Here is a 20,226-nt window from a genome sequence, read left to right on the forward strand (position 1 = left end):
CCTTTACCCTGCTAAGTGACCATCTCTATCCTGCCACCTCTAGAGAGTTATCGGCCATTGTGGACAATGACTGCTCTGAGACGCTTCCTCCATCCTGTCACTTCGGAAGCTTCTGGCAGTTGGCCTGGTGAAGACAGCCGCACTCAGAGTGGTGCCACCTCACTACCTTCTCCGACTCACGGGGTCTCATTGGGTGTTTGTAAGCAGGTGAGTGGTCAGCAGGGTCCCCTGGCCACATTAGCCCTGGAGGTATGTGCGCGTGGGGCTATTTGGTTGTCCTATGAGACCAGCAGATGGCAGGACTCTGCCTGTGACTATGATCTCAGGCAACACGCTGACCAGCAAGCTATAAACCATGTGGCATTCACTGGTTTCCTTGACCCAGGTGTCTAACCAAGGTTATTAACACAAAGCACCCTAAAATGCCATGCCAATTCTTTGCTTGCCAGGTCTAGCTGATCAAAGAACAACGCCTTGCAGCTTGTCTCACGAGGCACGGTGTTCCCGACCTCTGGTCACAGTCTTACACCAGAAACCTTGAAACTTTGTGTTGCCATGGGAAATGGCTGTGCCCTTAATGCTTACCCAAGGAATGAGCTATGATCAATGAGATGTGAGCCTTGTAACTTTTTTGTATTGCCTCAAACCTCCTGTAGAAAGTGTTTCTGATGCTTAGATGGAAAGAGAAGTAAGGAGAATTGAGACAGAATTAGAAAAAGATTTAGAACTATAGAATTGGAACTAAGGAGTTAGAGCTAAGACATGATAGACAATTAGGACAAGAGAATTAGAATTAAAGAAGAACAAAAGAAAATGACCCTCAAATCACGTGTGAAGTTATTATAGAAATCTTGCAATCCTTGCTCCTAAGAAGTGTTTCTCTGAGTTACCTGGGTAGTGGCCTGGGAGTTGGACTTCCAGACTGCTAAAGACAGGACAATGGCTTGCAAGATATGATCTAGGAAAGGGGCATAGCTCGCTACAGACACCTTTGGGGTGAGTGACAAAATCTAATTGGTTAGTATGATTTTGCTGATAGTATTTTCTCCGAGGTGACTGTGTTTTTGTTATTGTTTTTTGTTTGTTTTTTGTTTTGTTTTGTTTTTTTCGAGGCAAGAGTTCCTTTGTGTTGCCGCCCTAATTGTCCTGGAACTAGCCCTTGTAGACCAGGCTGACCTCAAACTCACAGAGACCTGCCTACCTCTGCCTCCCAAGTGCTGGGATTAAAGGTGTGTGCCACCACCACCCAACTGTGATTGTGTTTTGAAGAAATACTGGACAGAGCTGACGATGTAGCTCAGGTTTGTTTATCATGCATATGACCCTGGTTCAACCCCAGTACCAGAAGAAACAGATCAAATTTCTATCCGGTAAACACACAGGGATGTGTTTAAAATAAGGGGCATAACTGTCTCCAGCAGAATCCCAGATGACTCAAGGTACCAAACATAACACGTATCCCTATTCATCCAGATGTGTGGCAATTGGAATTCCCAGATAATTCTTGCAGTCTTCCCTAAATTGGAAAATATATTTTTTAAATGATTGGTAAAGCCCTGGTAGGTTCTCCTGTGGTGATGATGACATAATCTGTTCTCTTCTGCAGAAATTCCCTTGAAGGGTCCTGGAGAGATGGCTCAGAGGTTAAGAGCATTTCCTGCCCTTCCAAAGGTCCTGAGTTCAATTCCCAGCAACCACATGGTGGCTCACAACCATCTGTAATGAGATCTGGTGCCCTCTTCTGGGCATACACGCAAACAGAATATTGTATACATAATAAATATTTAAAAAATAAAGTACATAAATAAATACATCTTTCCTAAAATTTTTTTAAAAAAGAAATTCTCTTGAAATCATACTACCCTACTTCCCCTGAGCACAGCCCAAGCCAGCCTTGCTAGCTCCCTACCCAGGTTGGCTGTTGGTGGAAGGACATCAAATTCCAGCAGACAAGGAGACATCAAGCTCCCTTGTAGCCTGCATGGCAGGCCTCTGAACACCTGAAATATAGGGTGGTGAACCAGGCAGGTGCCAGACCATCATAAGGTTTATTTTGCACTTTATTAACATCTTAAAGATGTTATGTACCAGGAAAGCTTTCAGAATATGTCTCTCCCACCCCACGGTCCTACTGGCCTCCTCCCATCATGGAGTCAGGTTTGCCCCAGTACAACTTCTGTGTCATGATCGGTGTTTGCTGTCTCTTCCTGTGGTGGGCTGAGAGGAACCCGATCCTGGGACAGACTGGAGAGAAGCCTGAAGCCAGACTTTGCAGAGGTGTCAGTGTCTTGAGAGGATTCACGAAAGGAGGGCTGTGGAGAGATCCTGGAGCCCTCGCGCGATCGCGGCTGAAAGACAGAGGTAGCGGATGATACGGCCAGGGATGCAACCCTTGAGTTCTTTCGTGACTGTGTCATAAACGAGATCTGCGAGCCTCGTTGCGAGAGACTCAGTGATGGGACTCGGGATCCCGGATGGGATGGACCCACGAGAGTAATCGCAGACCCAGCCTTCAGAGACGGGACCAGAGAAGAATCATAGGCCATTACAGAAGTCATGGAGGCTCGGTGTGACTGGACCACCGACGGGGCCCGGGAGGCCACACGTGATTGGGCAATAGCCTGGGCACTTGTATAGGGTGATTCCAACAGGGAGTCAGGTGACCCGATAGGCGAGTCAGGTTGGTGAGTTCGGGATGGCTGCCAGAGTGGAGGCCCCCCGGGGCCCCTGTGAAGCCAGTCGTGCACGTGCTGCAGGTTCCGCATGTCCTCGTGATCCCTGCGCAGCTGCTCCCGCTGCTCTAGCAGCTGTTGTTTCATGTCCTGCAGTAACTGGAACCGATGGAGAAGCCTCAAGAGTTCAAGTCGGAGACGCCCATTGTCCATCTTGATGGCCTGTGTGTGAGCAATGAGGGCACGCGCCGCCTCCCGCTCTGAGCGGCGTGTCAGGGTCTGCACGTGCATGCGTGCCTCGCGCTCAAAAGCAACCTTGTCATCCAGGAAGCGTCGCTTCACCCGGTGGAGGAGCTGCGTGTGTTCCACGCGCATGTGCAGCAGCTCGCGCTCCAGGGTCCGGATTCGCGCCAGCTGCTCCAGCTGCAGTTCCTGTAGCGGGGGACGCGGGATCAGCGGACCGGTGGGAGCGCGCCCATCCCTCTCGACCCCGCCCGGTCCGCGGGGGAGCGCTCACTGGCCTTGTAGGGCTGCAGCTCCAGCACCCGCTTTGTCATGTTTTCCGCGCGCGTCTTCATTTCCAGCAGCTGTGCACGCACCCCGTCCTCGCGCCCTTGGTAAAGTGACGCCAGCTCGGCTCGTTGCCACCGGATCTGTGCCAGGTCCACGCGGTTCTGGTCCTCTAGGCGCACGATGGTGTTGGCGCAGCGCTGAGTGTGCGCGCTCACATAACTGGCATAAAGCCGGTTTTCTTCGCGCAAGCGCTGCGCCTCGCTGTCCAGGAACTTATTGTTCTGCAGCACCTCGTCCACCCGGTGCTCACAGGACACCAGTTTCTCTGAGAGCAGCGAGTACTCGCGCTGCAGGTACTGCGCGCGCTCGGAGAGTGGGGCTTCAGCGTTCTCGCCCGTCTGCTTGCGCCCAGCATTTGCTCCGCGCTTCTTCTTGGGCGCCATGGCTTGAGGCTGGAGCCAGCTGGACTCAGGAGAGCACCGTGCCCCACCGGCTCCCTCAGCTCACCTAGCCCCCTTCCTTACCCCTAAAATTCTGGAGAACTACACCCTAGGTTCAGGGATGCATCTTCAGTTTATAAGATTTAGAGCAGGCAGGATTAGAGATCAGAAAACATCTTGCCCAACCTGTACCTGAGGGCTCCCTCCAGGCATCGGCTGTCGCATCCTGGAGTGTACGTCTAGGAATGTTGATGTCCAGCCTGCGCAACCTCTATGGAGACAGAACTTAGTCGCTGCCCCCCCCCCCCCGCTCCAATCCCATTCCGTTGCTCTAGCAACAGCTTGATTCAATCTTTCATTCCCTGCCGTTTCTTACATCCTTGCATGACTGCAGGGATATAGTCGTAGTCAGGCAAACATTCAGTTTCAAGACATTGAACTAACTTCCAAGTCCCATTCTCCACTCACCAGGGTCTTTGTGCTCTTACTGTTATTCCACCAAGGACTCTTTTCCACGCCCCCTCCATCCAGCTTTCAGCGAGCACTTGCCCATCTGTCCTTATGAAGTCTACATGCTCTCAGTATGAAGCCTCTCCACACAGCATTTCTAAGGGGACTCTTGGTATCTGAGGCCTTGGCGGAATGGGACTACTGGGAGGCATGAAGCTCTTTTGGGTACTATGCATGATAAGCATCGATCCTTGCTTCATCATCTGAGTACTGGAGACTCAGTAGCAAAAGTGAAATTTTACTTTACAACTTTGCAAAACCTGCACATCCAATTAAAAAAAAAAGAACAAAAATAACTGGCCTACAAATTTGGCTTGAAACAGTGTTTTTTATATTTCTAATGAAAGGAAAAGTATTGGCTTAGGATCCCCAAGGGCCAAGTTGTAAGCATTACAGCTCAGATGGAAAGGAATCCTGGAAGTCAGGAGCCAAGGAATACCACAAAGTCACCTTAAGTTTAGCAGCTAACAGCCCTGCTCCAGGGAAGTTTCCCCACTGTAACAACTCTGCTTCGGCAGAGCAGGCGGAGAGTGTCCTCACTGAAGTTGTAGCTCTGCTCAGGTCCGCTGGAGTGTAGCAACTCTGGTCGGCTAGAGGAAGGTTTCCCAAGTGAAAGTGTTTTAGTTCTGCTCCGTTCTGCACTCAGGCTCCAGTGAAAAGCTGTTATTTCTCTGCTCCGCTTTGCTCTACTCTGGAGAAAGAAGGGCATCATCCAAACTTCATTAAAAAGATTTACTAAGAGGGAGGAATTCGGGGGTGGGGGACTGCCTCTGCCATGGTGGCAGCAGCACACTGAACAGGCACAGGACTTATATAGGACTTCTTGGGGGTGGAGTTTTTCCAGGATGAAGGTTTTCAGGGTGGGAGTTGGTCATATTTTAGTCCCCACGTTTGGACAAGCTCAGAGAGTGGCTGGGTTTCATGGTCAGGGGTTGGTTGGTTTTCCTGATCAGGGGATGGTTGGTTTTTGTATTCAATTCTGCTGTGGGACAATGGCCTTTTATCCTGTCACTTATATTACTAAATTTTATTAATATATTATATTAATAAAATGCTGATTAGCCTAGTATCTCAGGCTTTTTAAAATTAACTCTTATATCTTACATTAGCCCATAACTCTTGTCTGTGTTAGCCACATGGCTTGGTACCTTTTTCAGTGAGTCAGTCACATCTTGCTTGCTCTGTGTCTGGCTTCCTCTCTGGGTGACGACTGAAGACTGAAACTTCTCTCTTCCCAGAATTCTCATTGTCCTGTCTCTATTTCCTGCCTGGCTACCGGCCATTCAGCATTTTATTAAAAATACAAGTGACAGGATAAAGGACCATTGTCCCACAGCACTCCCCCCACTTTTTAAAAACAAGAACTCTGAATCTAATATCCTTTGTTTAGTTTTTTCTCCTGACCATTATCCATAACAATTTGTAACTAACATTCTAAACAAAGGAAAATATCTGTAGTCCATTTTTTGGGAATGTGGGCATAGTTTTCCAGGCTACTTCCTGATTGGGAGTGCTGATAATCTTATGGGAACCTAAAGAAAATGATCAAGTCCTGACTGGAGTATTCTGTGAGTCTTGATCATCTCAGGCAGCAGTCTTGAATCTGTTCTGGATGCAGAACTCAGACATCTTGGCCATCCTTTCCTACCGGAGATTTCTCAGGTGGTCTTCCCTGATCAAACCTGATTTTTCTTAACTCAGATTGAATCCACAGCTTCTCATTTCCTGCAGAAACTAAAACAAAACCTCTTCTCCAAAGTAACATACCTTTTGATTTAAATTTTGAAGTCAAGGCATTTTCAAAATATGTATGTTGGATTAATCCAGCAGCATTTATAATAAAGTATCTTTTAGCAGCTTTTGTTCCTTCCTCAGCCATCAATTTAAAAACAGTATCCAGACTCTCTGTGTATTTTTCATCTTTACGTGGCTTTACTTTAAACTCTCTTATTTTTATTTTTAATTTTTGCTTTTTGAGACAAGGTTTTTCTGTATCTTTGGCTGTCCTGGAATTCACTCTGTCGACCAGGCTGTCCTTGAACTCACAGTGATCCACCTGCTGCCTCTGCCTCCAAAGTGTTGGGGTTAAAGGTGTTTGCTACCACACCCAACTACTCTCTCTCTCTCTCTCTTTTTATTTTAAGGACTTTATCCTTATTTTTCACACCCACTTATATTTTTAAACACACAATGCCATTTAGAGGTTTTTTTTTAATCTTTGAATCTATCTTTACTGTATATCTTTCTTTTTCTGACCACATGAATCTTTAATTTGCTAAGTGATATGGCTGGGATTAAAGCTGTGGCTTTGATAGCTGGATTCAACCCATTTCTTAGCTTTTTTGCTGCGAGTCTAGTCTCATGGCAGAGGTACTAGCTGGATCTATGTTAATTGCCACAGCTCTATAGCATTTCAAGGTTCCTGCCACCACCAGAAAGCATGTGGTCAGCTTTTCATCAACACCATTTAAGTGTTTCATGGCAGGACCTCTTAAAAGAGTTGCAAAGTGGGGCTGGAGAGATGGCTCAGTGGTTAAGAGTACTGACTGCTCTTGCAGAGGACCCGGGTTCAATTCCCAGCACCCACATGGCAGCTCACAACTGTCTGAAGATCCAGTTTCAGGGGATCTGACACCTTCACACCAATGCACATAAAATAAAGTTAAATAAACCATAAAAAATATTTAAAAAAAAGAGTTGCAAAGTTTTGCAACCAAAGCTGAGTCAGGAAGCCTCTCTTAAATGAGAGCACTTGCCTCTAGCAAGCAGAGCCCACCAACAAGCCATGCTTAACTCTATTATTTTATGTCTAGAATTACTTCCCAAGCTCTCTCAGGCTTTATGTGGATGCAGTTGTCCATGTGGGTGCCATTCTGTTGAAAGAGGTTTCTGTTCCACCCGGTTAGTTTCCTTTGCATCTAGGGCTAATTTAAGTTAAAAGAGTTAATAAGAAGCCTGAGATTCTAGACCAATCAGTTTATAATTAATGTTGATCTCTGTGTGATTTCTCTGGGGCTGAACGACAGCTGGGCAGGACAGAAGCCTCGGTCAACAGAGTTCAGCAGGGTCAAAGTGTGTTTCTTTCACTGGCTCTTTTTAATGTTTTGACTCTGGTTTCAGGGCCAGGGTGTGTTTCTTTGGTTGGTCCTTTTACCCTACACAAGTTCTCAGCACAAAGGGGATTTATTTGCCCCAAGAGACAGAGGGCAGGGAATAAGAGACTAGGACAGGAGATAAAGGACAAGTGAGAAGGGGAAGGGAACAAAGGAGACAGGGAAGGGGCTTTTGTCCTAGGGGGATAAGGACAGCCTCTGGATATAGAGGAGACAGACATGGCCAATAGGCAAATGGTGGTTTATAAAGGTAAAATGGAAAACCCAGTGTTAGGATGAGGTGCTTAATTTCAATCTGGCAGGTTACCCCAAAGGGGGTTTATGATTGCTGAACTTGAATACTTTGCTAGCTGGATCTTGGTAGTCAGTCTCAGGAGGAGGAAGTGGCCAAATGAAGGAATAGGCCTTGGTGGCTAGCTTTAGGAATCCAATCTAACAGTTTAGTAAGGAAGAGGAAACAGGAGAAGGGCAAGGTCTGCCAGAGCCATGCTCATCACACTCTAGTTGTCCAGAGTCCCTTCACCTAATTGTATTTTCCTGACACCACCTCACCTTAATTCCTTATTGACTTTGTTCTTCGGGAAATAGATTTTTTTCTTCTTGTCTAGCATAGTTCCCATCCCAAATTTCCCATTCTTCTGGGACTCAAGATCTCCTCCCCTCTTCCTTTACACAGGTCAAATAAACAGAACAAACACAAAGGACCCAGCTAAGAAGGTACCAGCTGTTAGCTAGGGAAGACAGGAGCTTAGTACCTCCTGCTTGTCCATGAGTTAATGAGTTCTTTTTTTTTTTAAATATTTATTTATTATGTATACAATATTCTGTCTGTGTGTATGCCTGCAGGCCAGAAGAGGGCACCAGACCTCATTACAGATGGTTGTGAGCCACCATGTGGTTGCTGGGAATTGAACTCAGGACCTTTGGAAGAGCAGGCAATGCTCTTAACCTCTGAGCCATCTCTCCAGCCCCAGTTAATGAGTTCTTAATGCCCCTCATATTAAGAATTGCTATGGAATAATCTTTTCGCACACCGTGAAGATGTGTCTTTGTCAAACCACTTTCTTCTTGGGTTAATAAAGAGCTAATGGCCAATACCTAGAGAGGACAAAAGACAGCTCAGGGAAGATGGAGGGCAGGGTTGTCAGTTAGATGCTGAGGAAGCCGGAGATGAACATGCTGTGCTGAGAAAAGGGTACTGCCATGTAGATAAGAAATATGGGTTAGTTTAAGATATAAGAGCTAGTTAGTAGTAAAACTAAGCCCCAAGCTATCAGTTGAGCATTTATAATTAATAATAATTCTCAGTGTGGTTATTTGGGAGCTGGCTGGAGGAACAGAGATGGCTGAAGGGCCTGATGAAAAACTCTGCCTGCAAAACATTAGGTCCATTTTTGACCAGTGTACTTTTTTCCTGAGGCCCTACCTTCCCACAGCTCAGCACCTTATTAGCTTTTGTTGTGCGAGTTCTAGTTGGTCTGAATAATAAAGACTCGGAGTCAGCTATCAGGGAGTAAAGAATCAGAGAAGCAGTGTGGCCAGTCACTAGAGTTCTTACCTATACCAGTGCTCAGATCAAAGGGGTAATCCTGTCCTCAGACTGCATCCTCAGACTGGCTGCCTAGACTGCTGTCTCAGACTGGCTGCCTAGACTGCTGTCTCAGACTGACTAGTCAGTCTGGCTGCTTCAAACTGCTGCCTCAGACTACAAAGAGCTCCTGTCTCCTCCCACCTTATATTCCTCTCTTTGCCCAGTCATATCACTCCTGTCTCCACCTCCCTAGTGCTGGGATTAAAGGCATGTGGTCCCAAGTGCTAGGATCACCTTTGTATGAGCTGTTTCTCTTTGAGATTGGATAGATTTCGTTTAGCCCAGGGTAGCCGTGAACTTGAACAGAGATCCCTCTGCCTTTGTCTCCTGAGTCCTGGGACTAAAGGTGTGTGTGTGTGCCACCATTGCCCGGCCTCTAGTGGCTTAGCTCTGCACTCTGATCTTCAGGTAAGCTTTATTTGTTAAAACACAAGCAAAGTATCACTACAAGTTTTCTTTCCTAGTAGGCCAGACATCCAGAGATCTTAAGCGGTACATCAAGAATTCGGTGTTTCCCTTTTTGCTATTAATTCTACACAGACAGCATCCTTGTGGGATTCGACCTTGACTAGAAAACATGACTGTCTGCCAACTTTCTTGCTGGTGTCAGAGGTGGCGGCTGGGGGCGTGCTGGGTTAGCAGAGCGGTGACAAAATAGCACACAGAGCACTGACTTGCCCAGATGTTCTGATTCTGTTGGCTGTGCAGAGACTTAACTATCACTGTGCCAAGCAAAAGGGCAACAGTCAAGATCACCAAGAAGAGCCCTCAGCAACGTGACGCCCAATGTGTTTGCAATATTTGACCAATCACAGGTCGAGGAGGTAAAAGAAACTTTGAACATGATCAACTAGAACTGGGCTGGCTTCCTGGACAAGGAAGAGGTGCATGGTCTACGAGCCTCGCTGGGGAAGAATCTAACTGATGGATACCTGGACACCAGATGAATGAGGCACTAGGCTCCATCAGCTTCACCATGTTCCTCACTATGTTGGGTGAGAAGCTGATAGACCCAGGTCCTGAAGATGTCATCAGGGATGCTTGCTTTGATGAAGAAGTGACTAACCCAGAAAGGCTACCTTAGGGAGCCGCTGACATCTGTGCGTGATTGTGTACAGTGGAGGGATCGGGTGAACTGTACAGAGAAGCCCCCGTTGGGACAAAGGGATTCCAGCTGCATGGAGTTCACAAGCATCCTTCAAAAGGGAGCAAAAGACAAAGATGACTGGATACTGGATTCCAGACAGACAAACGGACGAACATTCTTTCTGCCACTTGGGGTATTTCTGAGATTTTTATCCTTAGCATTACAGCTTTTTTTGGCTTCCTTGTCTTGTATTTATTCTTAAGCATTTGGGGGCACATGCATCTTTAGAACAGACTGGAAACAGGGTTTTCTGTCAGTTTCAACAGTTTGGTTTATGGGCACTCCTGTCTCTCCCAGATAACCGCAGCCCGCACAAAGCCAATTTTTCCCCCCGAGAAGTTCTTCACTCAATTTTTCCCCCCTGAATGATAAACTTTTGAATTGTGAATGGTCCTCTAAAGCCTGGGGAAGCATGACCTTGGGGCTGTGAATCTGTTTCTCTCCTGTTAGAAACCTCAACCTGCAGGACCACTCTGATGGACAGCTTGTATCTGCACCTGCTGTGTGCACTCCCAGTACCGACTTCTGTCTTCCTTAGGGTTTCTGTTGCTGTGAAGAGACACCATGACCACGGTGACTTTTGTAAAGGAAAACTTTAATTGGGTGGCTTGCAGTTACAGAGCTTTAGTCCGTTATCATGGTAGGATCTGGAGGCAGGCAGACAGATATGGTGTTGGAGAAGGAGCTGAAAATTCTACATCTTTGATCCACAGACAACAGGAAGTGAAATGAACACCGAGTGTGACTTGAGCATGTATGAGTTCTCAAAGCCCACCCCCAAGGCCACACCCACTCCAATAAAAACACACCTCATAATAGTAACACTCCCTATGAGCTTTACAGGGCCAGTTACATCCAAATTACCACACTCCATTCCCTGCCCCCACCCAAGCTTGTAACAATATCATGGTGCAAAATGCATTCAGTCCGACTTCAAAAGTCCCCATAGTCCATAACAGTCTCAACACTGTTTAAAAGTCCAAAGTCTCTTCTGAGACTCATGCAGTCTCTTAGTAGAATTTCTGCTCAGGTTTGTCCACGCTTGCTAGGTGTAGACAGATTTGAGGATCCTTGAGTTTATGAAACCACGTTTAAGCAAAGATTTTAATAATCCTCCAGCTGTGTGACTTTTCCTGGGGAGACATGAACAAAGGACCACAGAAACTGCTCCACCCAAGTCCAGCTTCAAATTCTTGAGGCTACTTACCAGAACACGAACCACTCAAAGGCAACTGAATCACCAAAAAGCCCACCCCAGCATGGGTGAAGATCCAGGAAATCTGCATTCCAGCAGTCACCTACGGGACTTGCAGGCAGCTTAATAGGAGAGTCTTTTGGCTCCAAGTGAAGGCACAGAGGGGAATCTCACTGTGAATGAGCAATGGAGCTTGGGTAACCTTGGCAGGGCCACTGTGAATCTCGTAACTTTCAGATTTCTGGAACCTGTAAGTGTTGTTTACTTCCTGAGTGTGGTAGTTTGAGTGGACTTGGCCCTCGTGAGCTCATGGAAAGAAGCACTATTAAGAAGTGTGGCTTTCAGACTCAAAAAGAGGAACACGGTATGTATTCACTCATAAGTGGATTCTAACCATAATTAAAGGTCTTTGAGCCTATTATTCGTGATCCTAGAGAAGCTAAATAAGAAGACGAACCTGATGAAGATTATTTAGCTATCCGCCAGGAGGTAGGAAATAGTCAAGAGTCCCAGGTAACCTTGGGTGCATGGGGGGGGGGTGGGAGGGTTGTTGGAAGGGGAGAGGGTTAGAGAGAAGGGAGTAGGGGAGGAATGGAGAAAGCTCGGTTGACCGCAATGGGGGGAAGGGAGGAAGTATGAATATGGGAGCAGGGAAGAATATATTTCAACTAAGGGAGTCTTTTTAGGGTTTACAGGAAACTTGATTATATATGGGATCCCAGGTCCAAGGAGAGATCCCCAGATTGTTCTCTGGACAGAGGAGAGGGTGCCTGAACCGGCCTTGGCCCATAACCATACTGATGAATATTTTGCTTATCACTATGGTGATCCTTCATCTGGCGATGGATGGCGATACAGATGGAGACCCACATTGGAGCACCGGACTGAGCCCCCCAAGGTCCAAATGAGGAGCAGAAGGACGAAGAAAATGACGAAGGACTGCGAGGGATGCTATCACCCTCTGATACAAGGGGTCGGATCTAATGAGAGTTTACCAAGGGCAGTTGAACTGCGACTGAACGAGCACGTGATCCAACCAGATTCTCTGAATGTGGCTGGATTCTCTGAATGTGGCTGGCCTGGAGTCTTTCTGAGAAGCCATTGACAATGACACTGGGACTAGTTTCCTCTGCATATACTGGATTTTTGGGATCCAGTCTGTTTGGATACTCACCTTCCTGGACCTGGAGGGAGGGGGGAGGAACTTGAACTTCCCACAGGGCAGGAAACCCTGACTGCCCTTAGGGACAAAGAGGGAGGAGGAGGGGGGGAGTGGGAGGGTGTTGGGAAGAGGGGCGTAAATGGAAACTTTTATAATTTAATAAAATTACTTTAAAAAAAAAAGAAGTGTGGCTTTGACAAGGACATGTGCTCCACTATGTTCACAGTAGCACTGTTTGTCATAGCCAGAACCTGGAAGCAACTTAAATGCCCCTCGACAGAAGAATGGATAAGGGAAATGTGGTACATTTACACAATGGAGTACTACACAGCAGAAAAATAATGATATCTTGAATTTTGCAGGCAAATGGTTAAATCTAGAAAACATCATATTGAGTGAAGTAACCCAGACTCAGAAAGACAATTATCACATGTACTCACTCATAGGTGGTTTTTAGACATAAAGCAAAGAAAACCAGCCCACAAATCACAATCCCAGTGAATAGACAACAATGAGGACACTAAGAGAGATATACATGGATCTAATCTACATGGGAATAGAAAAAGACAAGATCTCCTGAGTAAATTGCGAGCATGGGGACCATGGGAGAGGGTAGAAGAGGAGGGGAGAAAGAGTGGAGAGCAGAGAAAAATATATAGGTCAATAAAAACAGTAAAAAACCAAAAAAAATAGTATGAGAAATATAGAATCAAAATAAAAAAAGAGGTGTGGCTTTGTTGGAGTGTGAGTGGCTTTGTTGGATGAAGTGTGTCACTGGGGAGGAAGGCTTTGACGCCTCACGTATGCTGAAGCTACGTCTAGTGAGCTAATCCTCTTCCGGTCACCTTCTGGTTGAGAGGCAGCCACCACCACCTGCAGGTGTCTGCCTGCAGGCCACCACATTCCCTGTCATGATGACAATGCACTAAACCTCTGAAATCTAAGCCATCACTTCAAGGAAATGTTTTCCTTTATAAAAGGACCACGGTCATGGTGTCTCTTCACAGCAATAGAAACCCTAACTAAGACACAAAGCTTTGGTAGCTACCCTCTCTCCAAGAGGGTGCATTGAATTCTGTGGAGTTTGCTATACGGCGAAGCATTTTTTAATGTTTTGAGAACTTACTGTTAATAGGCCTGACTGGGCAGGTGTGGCAGGGTCATTGAGGCATTACCTCCTCATGAAAACATCTATCAATGATGTACTGGTGGCATTGATCCTGCGATCTTAGCACTTGAAAGATGGTGGCGGGAAGATCAAGGAGTTCAAGGCTAACCTGGGCTACATGTGTCCCGATCTCAAAAATGTGTAAGTAAAAATAAAATGATCCTAAGTTTAGGGTCTCGTGAGATGGCTCAGTAGGTTAAGGTTCTTGCCACTGAGTCTGATGAGCAGAATTTGATTGCAGGAACCCACATGATGCAAGTCGTCCTGTGACTCTCTCAGGTTCAGTACACATAAATAAATACCAAATTTAAAAGCAAGGAAGAATCTCTTTTAGTACTAATATTTAAAGCAACTTGATGCTTTATGAGAGTCTTCTAAAACAACTAGATATTGAAGTCTTTTTAAGTATTAATTTATTCATTTAAGATTAAATATTTGGTTAAGATAAATATTAAATATTTATAAAGATTAAAACAATATTTTCTCATTTTGCAAACCTATTCCAGTTCCCACTTCCTCCCCTCCTCCCATTCCTCCCACCTTCCCTCCACCTCACCCCCATTCACTCCTCAGAAAGGGTCAGGCTTCCTTCCTATATTACTTTGAGGCAGACTCAAGGCCCACTCTCTATATCTAGGCTGAGCAAGATATCCCTCCAAAAAGAAAGGGCTCCAAAGAGCCAGTTCAAGAACTAGGGATAAATCCTGGTCTTACTACCAGTGACCCCACAGACTACCCAAGCCACACAACTGCCACCCACATTCAGAGGGCCTATTTTGGTCCTATGCAGATGCCCCTGCTATCACCTTGGAGTCAGTGGGAACTGTCTCAGGTCAGCTGTTTCTGCGGGTATCTCCATCATGGTCTTGACTCCTTTGCTCATATTATCACTCCTCCCTCTTCTAGACTGTTCTCCAGAACCTTGGGCCAGTACTTAGCTGTGGATCTCTGCATCTGATTCCATCAGATGAAGGTTCTATGATGACAATTAAGGTAGTTATCAATCTGATTACAGGGGAAGGCCAGTTCAAGCACCCTCTCCACTATTGCTTAGGGCCTTAGTTGGGATCATTCTTGTGAATTTCTGGGAATTTCTCTGGTGCATGGTTTCACGCTAGCCCCATAAAGGCTCCCTTATTCAAGATATCTCTTTCCTTGCTCTCCCTCTCTATCCTTCCCCCATCTTGACCATCCCATTCCCTCGCGCTTGTTCTCCTCCTCCCTCACCTTCTCCCTTCCCCCTGCTTCTGTTCTCCCTTTTTCTCCACCATGCTTCCAGTTTTCTCGGGAGATCTTGTCTAGATGTTGGTCTTAAAATACTATCTTTTAATATGAAAGTGGAACCTAATTTACTACAGAATACTAGGAAAAGACAAAAAAAACATAGGGGAAGTAATCAGTCTATGTCCTATCTATGATGGGTCTGTTATAGATGACTGTCCAGGTCAAACAGCTGCCACCTTTGGGAGTTCAGCCACGCCCATTTGTGCAAGATCACTCTAGCAGGGTTCCTTGACTGTCTGCATCCCCTCACAGAGGTATGAAGACAGTCACGGGAACTTCACCTGAGTCTGCAGTCACCCCATACCTCCTGTTGTGTGCAACCCTGCCTTAGCGTGTGACCTCAGGGAGGGGCTAGAGGCTAAAGGGAGGGAAGAGTTAGGGGAGAGGGCTCTGTCTAAGGGTTGTGGGAAAGCCGCCATCCCTGTTGGGTCAGACTTCCAAAGCAGCCTTTTGATGAGCGGGAGCATCCACACTCCACTAAATAACCCCTTCGCCCATGCTCTGTCAGGAATCTCACTAAACCCAGATGGTTCCCCAGAGTGAGCTTTAGTAGAATTGGCTTTGGTTGGCTACGGAATCTTAGGAGGAGAGAGAGATGTTGCTTATGTCCAGGAAGGAATTTTAGCGTGCAAGGTAGGGGGATGCTCTTGCATTTTCTTTTTTTATGACCTGTTCCCATGCAGGTCAGGACAACTGATACAAACATTAAACAACTTTTAGGAACTTTTGATACACAGCCTGATTAAGGTAGCTTCCATGCCAGGAAAGATGGCGATACATATAAAGGAGTTAAAGTATTTACCAGACATGAGTTGAAATAATTTTTAAAAAGATTTACAGAAGAAAATTTGGAGCTGAAAAGATGACTCAGTGGTTGAGGGCATTGCTGGTCTTGCAGGGGGGCTGTGTTTGTTTCCTTAGGGAATCCAATGTTCTCCTCTGGCCTCTTTGGGCACCTGCACTCATGTGGTACCACATACACATGCATGCACACACACTAATAAATAAATCTGTTTGAAAGTAAATAAAGATAGGCTGGAGAGGTGGCTCAGTGGTTTAGAGTACTTGTTGACCAGGCATTGAGGGCACATGTCTTTAATCCCAGCACTCAGGAGGCAGAGGCAGATGAATCTGTTTGGTTAAGGTCAGGCCTGGTATACAGAATGAATTACTGGACAGCCAAGACTATACAGAGAGAACACCTATTTCCAAAAATAAATAAACTAATTTACACAGAGATGCCTATTTCCAAAAAGAAAGAAAGACAAACAAACAAACAAAAAACAAAAGAGCACTTGCTGCTTTACCAAAGGGTCTGAGTTTGCTTTCAAGAACCCACGTGATGGTGGTGCGGGAGAATTATCTGTATTCTGTCAATCATATTTTAATAAAACGCTGATTGGCCAGGCAGGCAGTATAGGCGGAAAAGTCAGACAGGAAGTAGGGGTGGAGCAAAGAGACTGGGAGTATTCTAGCAAGCAGGAAGCTCCCTCCGCAGTTCTGCCCAGAGCACTGGAGAGGAAAGATGTAAGCTGCCCCGCTGGAAAAGGTACTGAGCCATGTGCTAACATAGATAAGGATAATGGAGTAACATAAGTTATAAGAGCTAATAAGTAGCTTGACCTAATGGGCCAATCAGCTTTATAACTTATAAAGATCTCTGTGTGATTGATTTTCTCTGGGACTTGCCAGCTGTGGGGTACCAGGCGGGAACAGATACCCCAACAAGCCGGCCCTCATGTTACATGATGGCTTAAAAACATCTGTAACTCCAGCTCCAGGGGATCTAATGCCTCTGGCCTCTAAGGACACAAGCATTTACATGCACGTACCTTATGCACACACATACCTACACATGATTTAAAATAATAAAAATGAAAAAGAAAGGAAATAGACTGCAAGGTGAATTAGCGGCACAATGATGACCCCTGAGCGAGCTGGGGAGTTTTTTTACATTCATGGTTTCCAACTTATGGCCGCAACCCCTTTGTGGGAGCCAGTGGACCCTTTCACAGGGATTATCTAACACCATCAGAAAACACAAATATTTACATTATAATTCATAACAATAGCAAAGTTATGAAGTAGTAGTGAAAATAGTTTTACGGTTGGGGGATCACTGCAACATAAGGAACCCTATTAAAGGGTCGCAGAATTAGGAAGTCTGAGAAGCACTGATCTACACACTTACGGGAAGTTACTGGTCTTCCCTGTCTGCCTTCTGTGTGAGCTCTGCATCTGGGCAGACAAGCAGGCATCCTGCTCTCACATTAAATAATAAAGTTTACAGTTATCTTTCTTAAGGCCAGCCATTTTGGTCAGGCACTCTGGGCCATTAGGTTTTAGGCCCTGGATGATGGCATAAGACAGTCCAAGTCACTTGGGGTCAGATTCCAGGTAGTCAGGCCCTGACTGTTAAAGTGTAGGCATGCCTGCTCTAGTTTGGGCCTATTCATCTCTACAGTTCTTTAAATGTACAAACGATGCATCCAGTGTTTCCAGATGAGTGCTGTCTTCGTGCCTTGTGTGACCCAGCATCTAGAACATTTCATCTATTACCTTTGACATAAAAGCAAGTCGGCTGTCATTTAGATAAATAAAAGAACCCAAGCCTAGAGTTGTTTGTTTTGGAAACACAAGAACGAATTTATTAGAGTTGAAAAGAAAAACCTCGGAGCAGGAAATCTGCCTAACTTCAGCAGCTGCTTGGAGGACGCCAGAGGAGGAGAGCCGGGGAAAGCCACTTAAGCTAGGAACAGCAGCCACATGGTCAGGAGAGAAAGAGGAAGAACCAAAATGTCAAGGGAAGTAGGCTGAGAAAAGAGATAGAAGAAAAGGGAAAGTTACTAATAAACACACATATATAGGACATATATGGTAATTATAGATGCATGTAAAAAAAAGTGGGCAGACTTACAGTTGCAGTCCATAAGCTTTTGCTCCTGGGGTTTCTTTCTAAAGTTTTTTTTAATAATATAATGAACTATGGGAAAAATTAATAATATACCAGGGCACCTGTGTTAGTTACTTTTTTGCTGCTGGGATAAAATGCCACAACCAGGACTAACTTACAGAATGAAGGGGTTTATTTGGGGTTTACCATTGAGAAGGTCACAGTCCACGATGGCTTAGCAAATGTTAAGGCAGTAGGCAGAAACTGGACATGCATATTTGTTGAAATCAAGGTCATACTATGTAGCCTTGACTGGCCTGGCACTTGCTCTGGAGACCAAGCTGGCTTCACAGAGATCTGTCTGCCTTTGCCCCCTAAGTGCTGGAATTAAAGGTGTGTGCCATCACTACTGGCCTGAGAGCTCTGACTCACATCCTCCAACAAAGTCACACCTCCAAATCCTTCTCAAAAAGTTCCACCAACTGGGAATCAAGTATTCAAATGCCTGAGGCTTATGGGGGATATCTCATTTAAATCACAAACACTGTTTTACAGCTAAATCTTCTCTTGTCTGCCTGTCATCTATTCCCCTTTAAGACCAGAGACTCCTGGTAATTTGTGACCCCATAATGAGAGAATGGGCTGAAGCCCTGTTAGGACAGAGGAGAGATGTGTGCCCCTCCCTTCTGAGTATCATTATTTTTACTAAAAATATTAGTATATTTTATAGACCTATAGAAGTTGGAGCCTGCAGATGACTGACAAAGAAAAGGAAAAAAGAAAAAAACAAAACAAAACAAAAATCCCACAAAACCTGCCTTGTATTTGTGAAGAGGTAGACCTTTCTTCAAAAAAATCTGGCAAGCCCAGAAAAAAAAGATGAGGATCTCACACAGGATCCCACAAAACTACCAAGACTCCTTTCTCTTTTGAACATGGGAGACAGAGTATCGAGGGCTAGAGAGATGGTTCAGTGATTAAGAGCTGATAGCTCTTCCAGAGAACCCTGGTTCAATTCCCCACGCCCACGTGGCAGCTCACAAGTGCCTGTAGCTCCAGTTCCAGACAATCTGACACCTTTACACAGATACACATGCAGGCAGAACACCAGTGCACATGAAAGAAGAAGAAGAAGAAGAAGAAGAAGAAGAAGAAGAAGAAGAAGAAGAAGAAGAAGAAGAAGAAGAAGAAGAAGAAGAAGAATACAGAGTATCTACCCCATCTTCCTCAGACCCACACTTGAACAAAACACCTGTGAGACATTAAGGGCAACCCAGAACCATTTCCTCTGATAAGCCTCCATTAAACTGTCTCTCAGTGAAACCAAAGCCAGGGAAGGAACCCGAAGCTAGGAACCTGGAGGTAGAAACTGAAGCAAAAAGTCATGGGGGGAACACTGCTTACTGGCTTGCTCCCCATGGCTTGCTCAGCCTGCTTTCATATAGCACCCAGAATCACCAACCAGCACAGGGGTGGTGCTGCCCATAGTGAGCTGGGCCCTCCCAAATCCATCCTTAATCTAGAAAATGCACCATCAACAAACCTACAGGCCAGCCTGGAAGAGGCACTTTCTCAGTTAAGATTCCCTCTCCCCAGAAGACTCTAGTTTGTGTCAAGTTGACAAAAAACTAATCTGCACGCTTGTTAATTTCTGTTCCTTAATTTGTTTTGTAATATGAGAAAACCCAGGTGATGTGTGAGGGAATGTGAATGCCTGGTAAAAGGGTTTGAAAGGTTGTGCCTTTGTTTTTATCAGGTTCTTGCTCTATAGCAGAAGGGAACAAATTCACCACTGATACAGAGGGGATCAAGGCATGTGGGGAACCATTTCTCTGGGCAAAGCTGCACATACAGCTATAGTGTCAGCTGCCTTGGCTCCAATCTTGTCACCCCCCCTTTGCGGGGGCGGCAATTATCCCCTGGAACTGTCTAAAGTAAGTAGACAGTGTTAAGAAGATCTTTCCACGTAAAGATTTTACCCTGAGTGTGGGTTCCTGAGAAGGTGCCAGAATTGGTACCTATGGTTAATATCCTTCATTTTATTAATCTGAGCATCCACATTTTGCAGATTCTGTTCAAATCTTTACCCATCTTACTTTTGTCCCCTGTACTCTGAGTGAGATTTATAACTTGTTCGTAAACCCAGTTCTGGGTAACATATTCTGTCCGACAAATGGATGGAGCTACAAAACATCATTTTGAGTGAGGTAACCCAGACCCAGAAAGACAATTATCACATGTACTCACTCATAGGTGGTTTTTAAACATAAAGCAAAGAAAACCAGCCTACAAATCACAATCCTAGAGAACCTAGACAACAATGAGGACCCTAAGAGAGACTTACATAGATCTAATCTACATGGGAAGTAGAAAAAGACAAGATCTCCTGAATAACTTGGGAGCATGGGGACTTGGGGAAAGATTGAAAGGAGGAGGGAAGAGGCAGGGAGGGGAGCAGAGAAAAATGTAGAGCTCAATAAAAGTCAATAAAAAAGAATATGTAAAAAATAAAAAATAATAAAAATATTCTATCAGGTC

The 20,226-nt window shown here is 45.4% G+C and overlaps 1 protein-coding gene and 1 pseudogene across 1 annotated transcript; one reads left to right on the forward strand and one right to left on the reverse strand.

The window, feature by feature from the left end:
- Nucleotides 1-2,949: 2,949 nt before the first annotated feature.
- Nucleotides 2,950-3,857, reverse strand: Ccdc166 (coiled-coil domain containing 166). The gene is given in 3 exon segments (XM_085679179.1): nucleotides 2,950-3,113; nucleotides 3,115-3,181; nucleotides 3,184-3,857. Coding segments are annotated over 3 exon segments (615 nt in total). The 5' UTR covers nucleotides 3,629-3,857; the 3' UTR covers nucleotides 2,950-3,010.
- A 4,561-nt stretch (nucleotides 3,858-8,418) lies between these two features.
- Nucleotides 8,419-10,355, forward strand: LOC125413455 (myosin regulatory light chain 2, smooth muscle minor isoform pseudogene; annotated as a pseudogene).
- The last annotated feature ends 9,871 nt before the right edge of the window (nucleotides 10,356-20,226 follow it).

The sequence above is a fragment of the Myodes glareolus genome, chromosome 19 (assembly GCF_982192425.1).
Source record: "Myodes glareolus chromosome 19, mMyoGla1.1, whole genome shotgun sequence".
Taxonomy (NCBI): domain Eukaryota; kingdom Metazoa; phylum Chordata; class Mammalia; order Rodentia; family Cricetidae; genus Myodes; species Myodes glareolus.